General features: G+C 37.3%; 1 protein-coding gene and 1 pseudogene across 1 annotated transcript; both read left to right on the plus strand.

The window, feature by feature from the left end:
• The first annotated feature begins 7,086 nt into the window (after positions 1 to 7,086).
• LOC123468095 lies at positions 7,087 to 8,397 on the plus strand (annotated as a pseudogene).
• A 101-nt stretch (positions 8,398 to 8,498) lies between these two features.
• Positions 8,499 to 13,382, plus strand: LOC123468096. Its single transcript, XM_045167752.1, has 3 exons — positions 8,499 to 9,119; positions 9,338 to 12,546; positions 12,662 to 13,382. The coding sequence occupies exons 1-3, from the start codon at positions 8,499 to 8,501 to the stop codon at positions 13,380 to 13,382; spliced, it is 4,551 nt and encodes a 1,516-aa protein (XP_045023687.1).
• The last annotated feature ends 3,288 nt before the right edge of the window (positions 13,383 to 16,670 follow it).

The following is a 16,670-nucleotide window of genomic DNA, read 5'->3' on the forward strand; positions in this document are numbered from 1 at the left end:
GTGTATTCACATTGAATACAAGTATATTTGATGCAGAATACATATAGAAGTAAAAACTCATGGTATAACAGTGTATTCACATTGAATACAAGTATATTTGATGAAGAATACATATCGAAGTAAAAACTCATGGTATAACAGTGTATTCACATTGAATACAAGTATATTTGATGCAGTTTATATATAGAAGTAAAAACTCATGGTATAACAGTGTATTCACATTGAATACAAGTATATTTGATGCAGAATACACATAGAAGTAAAAACACTTGGTATAACAGTGTATTCACATTGAATACAAGTATATTTGATGCTGTTTACATATAGAAGTAAAAACTCATGGTATAACAGTGTATTCATATTGAATACAAGTATATTTGATGCTGTTTACATATACAAGTAAAAACTCATGGTATAACAGTGTATTCACATTGAATACAAGTAAATTTGATGCAGAATACATATACAAGTAAAAACTCATGGTATAACAGTGTATTCACATTGAATACAAATATATTTGAAGCTGTTTACATATTGAAGTAAAAACTCATGGTCTAACAGTGTAATCACATTGAATACAAGATTATTTGATGCAGAATACATATAGAAGCAAAACTTATGGTATAACAGTGTATTCACATTGAATACAAGTATATTTGATGCAGTTTACATATAGAAGTAAAAACTCATGGTATAACAGTGTATTCACATTGAATACAAGTATATTTGATGCAGTATACATATAGAAGTAAAAACTCATGGTATAACAGTGTATTCACATTGAATACAAGTATATTTGATGCAGAATACATATAGAAGTAAAAACTCATGGTATAACAGTGTATTCACAATGAATACAAGTATATTTGATGCAGTTTACATATAGAAGTAAAAACTCATGGTATAACAGTGTATTCACATTGAATACAAGTATATTTGATGCAGTTTACATATAGAAGTAAAAACTCATGGTATAACAGTGTATTCACATTGTTTACAAGTATATTTGATGCTGTTTACACATAGAAGTAAAAACTCATGGTATAACAGTGTATTCACATTGAATACAAGTATATTTGATGCTGTTTACATATAGAAGTAAAAACTCATGGTATAACAGTGTATTCACATTGAATACAAGTATATTTGATGCAGAATACATATAGAAGTAAAAACTCATGGTATAACAGTGTATTCACATTGAATACAAGTATATTTGATGCAGAATACATATAGAAGTAAAAACTCATGGTATAACAGTGTATTCACATTGAATACAAGTATATTTGATGCAGTTTACATATAGAAGTAAAAAATCATGGTATAACAGTGTATTCACATTGAATACAAGTATATTTGATGCTGTTTACATATAGAAGTAAAAACTTATGGTATAACAGTGTATTCACATTGAATACAAGTATATTTGATGCTGTTTACATATAGAAGTAAAAACTCATGGTATAACAGTGTATTCACATTGAATACAAGTATATTTGATGCTGTTTACATATAGAAGTAAAAACTCATGGTATAACAGTGTATTCACATTGAATACAAGTATATTTGATGCTGTTTACATATAGAAGTAAAAACTGATGGTATAACAGTGTATTCACATTGAATACAAGTATATTTGATGCAGAATACATATAGAAGTAAAAACTCATGGTATAACAGTGTATTCACATTTAATACAAGTATATTGGATGCAGTTTATATATAGAAGTAAAAACTCATGGTATAACAGTGTATTCACATTGAATACAAATATATTTGAAGCTGTTTACATATTGAAGTAAAAACTCATGGTCTAACAGTGTAATCACATTGAATACAAGATTATTTGATGCAGAATACATATAGAAGCAAAACTTATGGTATAACAGTGTATTCACATTGAATACAAGTATATTTGATGCAGTTTACATATAGAAGTAAAAACTCATGGTATAACAGTGTATTCACATTGAATACAAGTATATTTGATGCAGTATACATATAGAAGTAAAAACTCATGGTATAACAGTGTATTCACATTGAATACAAGTATATTTGATGCTGTTTATATATAGAAGTAAAAACTCATGGTATAACAGTGTATTCACATTGAATACAAGTATATTTGATGCAGAATACATATAGAAGTAAAAACTCATGGTATAACAGTGTATTCACATTGAATACAAGTATATTTGATGCAGAATACATATAGAAGTAAAAACTCATGGTATAACAGTGTATTCACATTGAATACAAGTATATTTGATGCAGTTTACATATAGAAGTAAAAAATCATGGTATAACAGTGTATTCACATTGAATACAAGTATATTTGATGCTGTTTACATATAGAAGTAAAAACTCATGGTATAACAGTGTATTCACATTGAATACAAGTATATTTGATGCTGTTTACATATAGAAGTAAAAACTCATGGTATAACAGTGTATTCACATTGAATACAAGTATATTTGATGCTGTTTACATATAGAAGTAAAAACTGATGGTATAACAGTGTATTCACATTGAATACAAGTATATTTGATGCAGAATACATATAGAAGTAAAAACTCATGGTATAACAGTGTATTCACATTTAATACAAGTATATTGGATGCAGTTTATATATAGAAGTAAAAACTCATGGTATAACAGTGTATTCACATTAAATACAAGTATATTTGATGCTGTTTACATATAGAAGTAAAAACTCATGGTATAACAGTGTATTCACATTGAATACAAGTATATTTGATGCAGAATACATATAGAAGTAAAAACTCATGGTAAAGCAGTGTATTCACATTGAATACAAGTATATTTGATGCAGAATACATATAGAAGTAAAAACTCATGGTATAACAGTGTATTCACATTGAATACAAGTATATTTGATGCAGTTTACATATAGAAGTAAAAACTCATGGTATAACAGTGTATTCACATTGAATACAAGTATATTTGATGCTGTTTACATATAGAAGTAAAAACTCATGGTATAACAGTGTATTCACATTGAATACAAGTATATTTGATGCTGTTTACATATAGAAGTAAAAACTGATGGTATAACAGTGTATTCACATTGAATACAAGTATATTTGATGCAGAATACATATAGAAGTAAAAACTCATGGTATAACAGTGTATTCACATTGAATACAAGTATATTTGATGCAGTTTATATATAGAAGTAAAAACTCATGGTATAACAGTGTATTCACATTAAATACAAGTATATTTGATGCTGTTTACATATAGAAGTAAAAACTCATGGTATAACAGTGTATTCACATTGAATACAAGTATATTTGATGCAGAATACATATAGAAGTAAAAACTCATGGTATAACAGTGTATTCACATTGAATACAAGTATATTTGATGCAGAATACATATAGAAGTAAAAACTTATGGTATAACAGTGTATTCACATTGAATACAAGTATATTTGATGCAGTTTACATGTAGAAGTAAAAACTCATGGTATAACAGTGTATTCACATTGAATACAAGTATATTTGATGCAGTTTACTTATAAAAGTAAAAACTCATGGTATAACAGTGTATTCAGATTGAATACAAGTATATTTGATGCAGTTTACATATAGAAGTAAAAACTCATGGTATAACAGTGTATTCACATTTAATACAAGTATATTGGATGCAGTTTATATATAGAAGTAAAAACTCATGGTATAACAGTGTATTCACATTGAATACAAATATATTTGAAGCTGTTTACATATTGAAGTAAAAACTCATGGTCTAACAGTGTAATCACATTGAATACAAGATTATTTGATGCAGAATACATATAGAAGCAAAACTTATGGTATAACAGTGTATTCACATTGAATACAAGTATATTTGATGCAGTTTACATATAGAAGTAAAAACTCATGGTATAACAGTGTATTCACATTGAATACAAGTATATTTGATGCAGTATACATATAGAAGTAAAAACTCATGGTATAACAGTGTATTCACATTGAATACAAGTATATTTGATGCTGTTTACATATAGAAGTAAAAACTCATGGTATAACAGTGTATTCACATTGAATACAAGTATATTTGATGCAGAATACATATAGAAGTAAAAACTCATGGTATAACAGTGTATTCACATTGAATACAAGTATATTTGATGCAGAATACATATAGAAGTAAAAACTCATGGTATAACAGTGTATTCACATTGAATACAAGTATATTTGATGCAGTTTACATATAGAAGTAAAAAATCATGGTATAACAGTGTATTCACATTGAATACAAGTATATTTGATGCTGTTTACATATAGAAGTAAAAACTCATGGTATAACAGTGTATTCACATTGAATACAAGTATATTTGATGCTGTTTACATATAGAAGTAAAAACTCATGGTATAACAGTGTATTCACATTGAATACAAGTATATTTGATGCTGTTTACATATAGAAGTAAAAACTGATGGTATAACAGTGTATTCACATTGAATACAAGTATATTTGATGCAGAATACATATAGAAGTAAAAACTCATGGTATAACAGTGTATTCACATTTAATACAAGTATATTGGATGCAGTTTATATATAGAAGTAAAAACTCATGGTATAACAGTGTATTCACATTAAATACAAGTATATTTGATGCTGTTTACATATAGAAGTAAAAACTCATGGTATAACAGTGTATTCACATTGAATACAAGTATATTTGATGCAGAATACATATAGAAGTAAAAACTCATGGTAAAGCAGTGTATTCACATTGAATACAAGTATATTTGATGCAGAATACATATAGAAGTAAAAACTCATGGTATAACAGTGTATTCACATTGAATACAAGTATATTTGATGCAGTTTACATATAGAAGTAAAAACTCATGGTATAACAGTGTATTCACATTGAATACAAGTATATTTGATGCTGTTTACATATAGAAGTAAAAACTCATGGTATAACAGTGTATTCACATTGAATACAAGTATATTTGATGCTGTTTACATATAGAAGTAAAAACTGATGGTATAACAGTGTATTCACATTGAATACAAGTATATTTGATGCAGAATACATATAGAAGTAAAAACTCATGGTATAACAGTGTATTCACATTGAATACAAGTATATTTGATGCAGTTTATATATAGAAGTAAAAACTCATGGTATAACAGTGTATTCACATTAAATACAAGTATATTTGATGCTGTTTACATATAGAAGTAAAAACTCATGGTATAACAGTGTATTCACATTGAATACAAGTATATTTGATGCAGAATACATATAGAAGTAAAAACTCATGGTATAACAGTGTATTCACATTGAATACAAGTATATTTGATGCAGAATACATATAGAAGTAAAAACTTATGGTATAACAGTGTATTCACATTGAATACAAGTATATTTGATGCAGTTTACATGTAGAAGTAAAAACTCATGGTATAACAGTGTATTCACATTGAATACAAGTATATTTGATGCAGTTTACTTATAAAAGTAAAAACTCATGGTATAACAGTGTATTCAGATTGAATACAAGTATATTTGATGCAGTTTACATATAGAAGTAAAAAGTCATGGTATAACAGTGTATTCACATTGAATACATGTATATTTGATCCTGTTTATATAGAAGTAAAAACTCATGGTATAACAGTGTATTCACATTGAATACAAGTATATTTGATGCTGTTTACATATAGAAGTAAAAACTCATGTTATAACAGTGTTGTTACGGACGAAAATCTGACACCTCAGCGCCCTAAGGGCACCGAATTTCCTATCCCAGGACAAGGCGGACCAGACGACGGCTCAGTGGCAAAATCGACACCGTAGAGAGTTCTCCCGATCCTAGCCTTTTTTCAGAGACAATTCAATCTCGTTTTTTGGTATCGAATTTTTCTTTTCATGTGAATCTCGTGCCAACACAAAGTGTTAGTTTTTCTCCACACTCGATCAGCCGATCTATCGAACCGTCATTTGCCCGTAACAATTTGGTGCATCGACCGATGCGAGACGAATCTGACGCCGTCAAACGTGATCAGTGTGCGCCGTATCCGACTTTATTTCTGACATCGAACATCATTTGGTAATTTTTTTGTGTTTGTTGTGTTTTCTGTCAATTTATGAGCTCCGACAGCTCAAAAAGTTTTGTGTCACGCAATCCGACAATTTTTTCGTGTCAGTCACGTGAAAAATTTCCCGTCCCATTTTCTTTTTCTCATCTTCATAACGTGGCCACTTGGTTTAAAACCACCAAGCTGCCGCGCCGTAGCAACAGTACACCCAGCAGGGCCCGACAAGCTGCACGGCACTTACAACGCCGAATTTCAGAAAGGGAGCGTGAACGGCAGATTGCAAGAGCGCTGTTGATTGAAGAGCGAAACGAAGAGGAAAGAAGGCGGCTAATTGAAGAACGAACGCGAGAGGCTCAGCGAATTTATCAAGAATTGAGAAGTAGAACTAGCCAATAACAACCACACCGTGCTGAAAATCGAAACCCCATCGAAGAGCAAGAAGAGCAGGAAGAATTCATCCTGCAACTTGCAATCGAACTATCTGATAATCCCGTCGATACCAATTAGTCCTAAGCTTCGGCTGGTTGGGCTGTTGATATCCGTGCGGTGGCATTTAGTCCTAGGCTTCGGCCGGTTGGGTTGTTGCTAATCTCTCCAAAGCATCTAGTCCTAGGTTTCGACCAGTTGGGCTGGTGCTAACTCCGAAAAAATTACGAATCCGAAATCCGAACATCCGACGCCGAAAATTCCGAATCCAAACATCCGACCCCGAAAATTCCAAATCCGAACATCTGACTCCGAAATTTCCGACTCCGAACAACCGACTTCGCATCCGACTCCGATTAATCCGCCTCTAAATTTCCACATTTTGAATTCTGCATTTTTGATTGCGCTTTCCGCAACTGATTTGATCAAATTCCGCAATCCGTCCCAATTCTTACTGGATCACGCACCACGCAACGCCAGTTAACTGTCATACGAGTGGGGGCGCAGTAAAGCTAATCGTTGTCTCATCATTCGGTCATCATCGTTTCATTTCAGCTTAAGTCACAAAAAAAAATGGCAACCAACTTTGGAAAACAAGTGGGCCCATTAGACGAAATCTGTCAAACATCCGACAATAGCGAATTTCCACCACTCAGCAGCGCCAAACAATTAAAGCGGGAGCACGCGGTCGAAAAGGGCAGACACACTAAGCTGATCACAAAGATAGATCAACACATCGCCAACTTTGGCAGTAAACGAGAGCTAGCTGTTCATCGTGCATCATTAGCCGACCAATTAGAAGAGTGCATAGCGGCTCACGGGCGATATGTTGAAGCGACAGATTTTAACGAAGAAGAAGATGCAAACCCGGATGAATGGATAAGAAAATGTGAAGCGATAACAATGGAAGTATACGGGCGAATCGACAAATACATCCGCACACCGTGGTCCTCCATCCACTCATCTGTCGTTAACGAAGAAGCGCTGAACAACACGTTAAGAAATCAGCCTGACAACAATGACTCGATCGTTAGCTCATCAGTTTCGAGACGAAGAAACCAGGATCCTGATCCCGCCGCCATCATGAACGAAATTCAGCAACGCCTACGCCAAGAAATTGAGTTGAGAAGAAACGTCGAGGAACAGCTATCAAAAGCGACGACAACTATGACTCAAATGACCATTGATTCCGCAAAACTGTCGAGCGAAATTGAACGCAACGCTGAGTTTAAAAGAAAAATACAGCAGTAAGCTGAGCAGATGGCGAAAGATAAGAAGAACACTGAAGAAGCCGAACTTCAATATCGAGCCCTGGTGGAAAAGGAGAAGAGACAGATGAACGAAAAATACGAAAAGGCCATGGAAGCCGTCGAAAACCGAATCAAACAACTCGAAGAGCTGTCAAGGCAGGAAAAAGAAGCAGAATGTCCCGAAAAAGCTGATGCCTCCGCACACGGAGCAATCCAGAAAAAACGTGTAGACTTCAATTACTGCAACACTGAAGTAACAGCGGAAGCACCCAAGATCCGACGCGAAACAAACCAGGGTCCGTCATTCTTCCGGCCAGACGCGCCTTCCTTTGAAATACCGAACCAAGTCCCGTCATTCTTCCGACCAGACGCGTCTTCTTTTGGAGTACCAAACAAGGTCCTTCATTCTTCCGTTCTGCCGCGCCGTCTTTTGGAGCGCAAAGCCAAGGTGCATCATACTACTGTGCCACTGCTCCGCCTTCAGATGGAGCCAATCAACGCAGTTCAGAAAAAAACGAAAATCGAAAAAGCCCGACAGTCGACTCGTCAAAATGGTCGTTCAACCAAACGAAAAACGGGCCGACTAACAGCAACACACCGAATCGAAAATCCGTATTCCGAATGCCGCGACTAGATCTCGACCCGTTCGATGGCGATCCGAGAAAATGGCCGACTTTCATCGCAAATTTTAAAGATCTAGTCAACGATGATCAGGCGATATCAAGCACTCAAAAAATGGCGCTTCTCCGAGGTTGTTTGAAACCAAACATACAGCAGAGTCTGGGCGATTGTCTAAACGATCCAGCTTTGTATGAAGCAGCGCTTGAAGAGCTAGAGTGTACATATGGCCATCCTCATCTCATTTCAAGAGCGTACATTAGAACAATTCTTGATCTTCCAAAAGTTCCGCATTTAAACGACTATCGAGCCCTCTTAGTTTTTTCTACATCCCTGCGCGGCGCCGTTTCTTCGTTAAAAAATGGCGGCTACGAGAATGAGCTGAATTCCGTCGGTCTACTAGAGATAATTCTCGACAAGCTTCCCGCTGACATTCAAAGCAAGTGGGGGAAGAAGATAGTTAAATCACACCCGCAACTCCTGACTCTGCAAGATTTCGTACCGTGGCTACACACTATTGTGAAAGCAGAAATGGTGGTTAAACATGCAAAAGCGTCAAATTCTCAACCAACAGAAGGGAAAACTGGAAGACAAGACCGCAAACCGGGCCGGCAAATTCACAGCAAATTTAGTTCGCCCGTCTCACCAACGATTCTCTCGATATCGACTGCATCGAATTCGAACTCAAAAACAAAAATTCAAAACACCGTTCAATTCAAGAACCTAAAAGAATGTTTGGTGTGCAACGGCAATCATTAACTCCAAGATTGCAAGAAATTCTCCGACTTCTCCGTAATCGAAAGAAGCAACCTCATCAAGAAATATGGTTGCTGCCTCCGGTGCCTTGAAAAAGGTCATTTAGGTCGTGACTGTAGCAACAACAAAAGTGTGGTGTCGACGAGTGTCAACACAACCATCATAGGCTCTTGCATGGCGCGCCCCGAATATTTCCGAAGCCGCTCGTTAACCCGACGAACGAAAGTCCAGCAATAGAGTCAACCAAGCGAAACGACAATGGAACTGGTGGGTCCACCGGATCGACCCATTGTTACACCTGCGCCATCCGCGAGAGGGACAGATCATGGTCCGTGCTGTTGGCTGTCGTGCCCATCACAATCTGGAACGGCAAGAAACATCTCAACACGTTTGGACTGTTGGACCTGGGCAGCGAAGCGTCTCTTATCTTAGATCATGCGGCCGACAAAATTGGATTGACCGGACAGGCCCAAACGATCCGTCTAAGAACCTTCCATGGCCAGGATCCAGATATTCCAACGCGCACCGTCAACTTCGATATTTCTCCAAGAGACAACCAATCACGATTCAAAGCCATGAATGCGTTGACCGTCCCACAACTCAACTTTGCAAAGAAGAAATGTCATTGGCCCAGCGTCAAGAAAGAATGGAATCATCTAGCTGACTTAGATTTGCCAACATTCGACTCGGTCCTCGTTACCGTTATTATCGGTCGAGACATACGTGGAGCGCATCGTATTTTGGAAGAACGCTGCCACTCCGGAGACACCGGCCCGGATGCCATTTTAACGCCATTTGGATGGTGTGTAGCCGGTTCAGTGCCGTCACGAGTGTTCGAGGTCTCGGAGAGAAGACCCGGCATTTATCAGATCCATTTTCAGCCATCCGACCTGGAGTTGAGAGAAGACATCGCGAGGCTGTGGCAAGCTGAAGCCTTCGGTGTTCATAAACCAACTCAACCGATACTCTCCACCGAAAACCGAAAGGCGATGGACCTCCTTGAAAAATCCATCCGCCATACAGGAGAACGACAAGAAGTGGCATTAATGTGGAAGGAAGAAAACGCAGTGCTGCAAAACAACTATTCGTCGGCATTGCAGCAACTGCAACATCTTTCCAAACATTTCAAACGGGACCCAGCTTATGGCGAAAAATATAACAAGGTGATCCAAGAATACCTGTCGCTCGGTCACGCAATTCCTGTAGATCCGTCCGACACAGGTACGCCTGGGCGTGTGTTTTATTTGCCACATCATGGTGTCACGTCCGTGAATAAGCCGGACAAGGTCCGCGTCGTATTCAACTGCTCGGCTCAACATAATGGAATCAGCCTAAATGACATGCTCCACCAAGGCCCAGATTTGTTAACCAGCCAAGTAGCAGTCCTCCTCCGCTTCCGTCAATTCCCGGTACCGATTGCCGGAGATATTGAAAAAATGTATCACCAGGTGCAAGTTCCGGCAAGCGATCAATCCGTTCTTCGTTTCCTTTATCAAGCGCCTGGGATCAACGAACCGATCAAAGCGTTTCAAATGACGCGACATGTTTTCGGTGCCGTCTCATCGCCGACGACATGCATCTTTGCTCTGAGAAAAACGGCCGAAGATAATCGACATCTTTATCCGAAAGTTGCCGATCTCGTGCTGTCGAACACGTATGTCGACAATCTACTTTACTCTGCCGAAAACGAAGACGACGCCATTCGTGACGCCAAGGACTTCAAGGCCCTCTGTCTAGCTGGCGGATTTAATGTCGTACAATGGATGTCGTCATCCCGTCGTGTTCTCTCAACAGTTGCTCCATCCGAGCTCTCTCGCCCTCATCTCGACTTCAATTCTGAGTTGCTCCCGGTCGAAAGAACGCTCGGCATCTTGTTGGATTGGGAGACCGATCAGTTCATGTACAAAGTCGAGTTGAAACCAGCATCGACCATGCGTGAAGTGCTCCAAGGTTTATCGAAGGTCCACGACCCTCTTGGTCTCATTGCCCCCGCCATTTTGCCAGCCCGAATCTTAATGCAAGATATATGGCACAGCCGGTGCGGATGGGATGACGTGCTGGATCAAGAACTCCAAAAAATTTGGACAAATTGGACCAACGAGCTAAAACTTCTCGAAGCACTCCGCATTCCGCGCTGCATCCGCCGCGTAACCAAACCCGATCATCTAGAGCTTCATGCCTTTAGTGATGCCAGCGAAAATGGCTTCGGTGCTTGTGTATATCTCCGATGTTCATATCCGAACGAAGAAATCAGTGTCGCCTTAGTGATCGGAAAGGCAAGAGTGGCACCGTTAAAACAGTTATCAATCCCACGACTCGAACTCCAAGGAGCTGTTTTAGCCGCTAGACTCGTCAGCACAGTCCGACAAGAAATGAACTTGAAGGACGTTCCAAAAACATATTGGACCGACTCGCAAACCGTCCTTCAGTGGATTCATTCAACGTCCTGTCGCTATCACGCTTTTGTAGCTCACCGAATCACCGAAATTGTCGACCAGTCAGTGGCAAAGGAGTGGCGGCATATCCCAGGTGAGCTGAATCCGGCAGACGACGCTTCACGTGGAATACCAGCGTCATCCTTAAATCCGAAACACCGCTGGTTTTGTGGGCCATCATTTCTCCTGATGTCCCGCGAAAGCTGGCCAGCGCCTGAACAAATATCAGAGCCCAGCTCCGATGATCCAGAAGTTGCCCCGTCACGCTGGGTGGGATCAATTTCAAACGAACCCATTCACCCGTTCATCCGCATCGTTGAACGTGTGTCAACGTTGGAAAAATTCAAGTCCTCAGTTGGCTGGCTCCGACGTTTCGCGCGAAATTATTCGTTAAAAGAAAAACCAAAAACAACGCTTAGTTTCTTATCCGTGCCCGAGCTCCGCAGGGCAATGACGTTCGCTTTTCGCATCGACCAACAACATTATTTCGCCCGCGAGTTGGAATTTCTCCGCAAAAGGCGTCCATTGCCAGTCGATTCAAAACTGGTTCACCATACCCCCTTCCTCGACGTCAATTCCGTCATGAGAGTCGGTGGTCGATTAGATAGGAGCGCATTCAACGAAGACATCAAGCATCCTATCATCCTCCATCACGAGAGTCAATTGGCTCGATTGGTTATCCGAGAGCGACACATTTATCTCGAACATTCGCGACCTGATCGCACGCTCCACGATGTCCGATCTCGATACTACATCCCGAAGCTGAGACGCATCGTAAAATCCGTCGTGGGAGATTGTGCAAAATGTCGGCTGTTACGCTCGAAACCAGCCCCTCTCAATTATGGCTCCTCTCCCGTCCTATCGCCTCCGCCCGTTCACGCGACCATTTTCCGGAACGGGAATAGACTACTTTGGACCAATGCCTATCACCATGCTCCGACGGTCATTGAAAAGATGGGGCGTGATGTTTACTTGTTTAACGACTAGAGCCGTCCACATCGAACTCGCCGAAACACTTTCGACCGACTCGTTTCTCCTCGCTTTCTGGCGATTCGTAAATGTGCGTGGCTGTCCTGGCGTCGTTTATAGCGACAACGGCACAAATTTAGTCGCAGGCGAAAAGGAAATCTCCGAAGGTTTGGCGCGTTTCAATCAAGAAAGAATCGGATCAAAATTGGCGAAACGCGGCATTGAGTGGCATTTCTCTCCTCCCATCGCGCCGCATTTTGGCGGTTCATGGGAACGCCTTATTCAATCCGCAAAATCCGCCCTACGCATCATTCTCGACGGCCGGACATCGTCCAACGAAATTCTGCAGTCCGCCTTAGTCGGGGCAGCAACGCTAATGAATGGACGTCCCCTCGAATATGTTCCAGTCGACCCGAAAGATCCCATTCCGTTGACCCCCAATCATTTTTTTCTCCTCGAAGCTAATCCGAACGAACCTCTGGACGTCCTCGATTTGTCAGAAACACCGTCCACCAAAGGATGGAGAGCAGCCCAAGATCTCATCACTCATTTCTGGCGTAGGTGGCTCCGCGAGATCGTACCGAAACTCAATTCTCGATCAAAATGGACAGCACCGAATCGAAATATTGCTGTCAACGATATTGTCTTAATTGTTGATCCAGCCACTCGCAGAGGTGAGTGGCCGCATGGCCGCGTACTTGAAGTCTTTCCCGATCTCAACGGCACCGTTCGCTCGGTATCCTTCGCAGTTTGGTCCGGGAAAGGCACGGAAACAAAACTTTGGACCCGAGCGGCTCATCATCTGTGCGTGCTGGAGACCGAAAAATGCGATGTTTCGTGACATCCGAAACAGGGCCGGCTGTGTTACGGACGAAAATCTGACACCTCAGCGCCCAAAGGGCACCGAATTTCCTATCCCAGGACAAAGCGGACCAGACGACGGCTCAGTGGCAAAATCGACACCGTAGAGAGTTCTCCCGATCCTAGCCTTTTTCAGAGACAATTCAATCTCGTTTTTTGGTATCGAATTTTTCTTTTCATGTGAATCTCGTGCCAATACAAAGTGTTCATTTTTCTCCACACTCGATCAGCCGATCTATCGAACCGTCATTTACCCGTAACAAGTGTATTCACATTGGATACAAGTATATTTGATGCAGTATACATATAGAAGTAAAAATTCATGGTATAACAGTGTATTCACATTGAATACAAGTATATCCCCACGCAGTTTACATATAGAAGTAAAAACTCATGGTATCATGGTATAACAGTGTATTCACATTGAATACAAGTATATTTGATGCTGTTTACATATAGAAGTAAAAACTCATGGTATAACAGTGTATTCACATTGAATACAATCATATTTGATCCTGTTTACATACAGAAATACAAACTCATAGTATAACAGTGTATTCACATTGAATACAACTATATTTGATCCTGTTTACATATAGAAGTAGAAACTCATGGTATAACAGTGTATTCACATTGAATACAAGTATATTTGATGCTGTTTACATATAGTAGTGGAAACTCATGGTATATCAGTGTATTCACATTGAATACAAGTATATTTGATGCTGTTTACATATAGAAGTAAAAACTCATGGTATAACAGTGTATTCACATTGAATACAAGTGTATTTGATGCTGTTTACATATAGAAGTAAAAACTCATGGTATAACAGTGTATTCACATTGAATACAAGTATATTCCATGCAGTTTACATATAGAAGTAAAAACTCATGGTATAACAGTGTATTCACATTGAATACAAGTATATTTGATGCAGTTTACATATAGAACTAAAAACTCATGGTATAACAGTGTATTCACATTGCATACAAGTATATTTGATACAGTTTACATATTGAAATAAAAACTTATGGTATAACAGTGTATTCACATTGAATACAAGTATATTTGATGCTGTTTTTATATAGAAGTAAAAACTCATGGTATAACAATGTATTCACATTGAATACAAGTATATTCCATGCAGTTTTCATATAGAAGTATAAACTCATGGTATAACAGTGTATTCACATTAAATACAAGTATATTTGATGCTGTTTACATATAGAAGTAGAAACTCATGGTATAACAGTGTATTCACATTGAATACAAGTGTATTTGATGCTGTTTACATATAGAAGTAAAAACTCATGGTATAACAGTGTATTCACATTGAATACAAGTATATTTGATGCAGTTTACATATAGAAGTAAAAACTCATGGTATAACAATGTATTCACATTGAATACAAGTATATTTCATGCAGTTTACATATAGAAGTAAAAACTCATGGTATAACAGTGTATTCACATTGAATACAAGTATATTTGATGCTGTTTACATATAGAAGTAAAAACTCATGGTATAACAGTGTATTAACATTGAATACAAGTATATTTGATGCTGTTTACATATAGAACTAAAACTCATGGTATAACAGTGTATTCACATTGAATACAAGTATATTTGATGCTGTTTACATATAGAAGTAAAAACTCATGGTATAACAGTGTTTTCACATTGAATACAAGTATATTTGATGCACTTTACATATAGAAGTAAAAACTCATGGTATAACAGTGTATTCACATTGAATACAAGTATATTTGATGCTGTTTACATATAGAAGTAGAAACTCTTGGTATAACAGTGTATTCACATTGAATACAAGTATATTTGATGCTGTTTACATATAGAAGTAAAAACTCATGGTATAACAGTGTATTCACATTGAATACAAGTATATTTGATGCTGTTTACATATAGAAGTAAAAACTCATGGTATAACAGTGTATTCACATTGAATATAAGTATATTTGATGCTGTTTACATATAGAAGTAAAACTTATGGTATAATAGTGTATTCACATTGAATACAAGTATATTTGATGCAGTATACATAAAGAAGTAAAAACTCTTGGTATAACAGTGTATTCACATTGAATACAAGTATATTTGATGCAGTATACATATAGAAGTAAAAGCTCATGGTATTACAGTGTATTCACATTGAATACAAGTATATTTGATGCAGTTTACATATAGAAGTAAAAACTCATGGTATAACAGTGTATTCACATTGAAAACAAGTATATTTGATGCAGATTACATATAGAAGTAAAAACTCATGGTATAACAGTGTATTCACATTGAATACAAGTATATTTGATGCAGTTTATATATAGAAGTAAAAACTCATGGTATAACAGTGTATTCACATTGAATACTTGTATATTTGATGCAGTATACATATAGAAGTAAAAACTCATGGTATAACAGTGTATTCACATTGAATACTTGTATATTTGATGTTGTTTACATATAGAAGTAAAAACTCATGGTATAACAGTGTATTCACATTGAATACAAGTATATTTGATGCAGTATACATAAAGAAGTAAAAACTCTTGGTATAACAGTGTATTCACATTGAATACAAGTATATTTGATGCAGTTTACATATAGAAGTAAAAACTCATGGTATTACAGTGTATTCACATGGAATACAAGTATATTTGATGCAGTTTACATATAGAAGTAAAAACTCATGGTATAACAGTGTATTCACATTAAATAAAAGTATATTTGATGCTGTTTACATGTAGAAGTAAAAACTCATGGTATAACAGTGTATTCACATTGAATACAAGTATATTTGATGCTGTTTATATATAGAAGTAAAACTCATGGTATAACAGTGTATTCACATTGAATACAAGGATATTTGATGCAGATTACATATAGAAGTAAAAACTCATGGTATAACAGTGTATTCACATTGAATACAAGTATATTTGATGCAGTTTACATATAGAGTAAAAACTCATGGTATAACAGTGTATTCACATTGAATACCAGTATATTTGATGCAGTTTACATATAGAAGTAAAAACTCATGGTATAACAGTGTATTCACATTGAATACAAGTATATTTGATGCAGTATACATATAGAAGTAAAAACTCATGGTATAACAGTGTGCATTCACATTGAATACAAGTATATTGGATGCAGCATACATATAGAAGTAAAAACTCATGGTATAACAGTGTATTCACATTGAATACAAGTATATTGATGCAGTTTACATATAGAAGTAAACAATC

The sequence above is a fragment of the Daphnia magna genome, unplaced genomic scaffold, assembly GCF_020631705.1.
Source record: "Daphnia magna isolate NIES unplaced genomic scaffold, ASM2063170v1.1 Dm_contigs285, whole genome shotgun sequence".
NCBI classification, from domain to species: domain Eukaryota; kingdom Metazoa; phylum Arthropoda; class Branchiopoda; order Diplostraca; family Daphniidae; genus Daphnia; species Daphnia magna.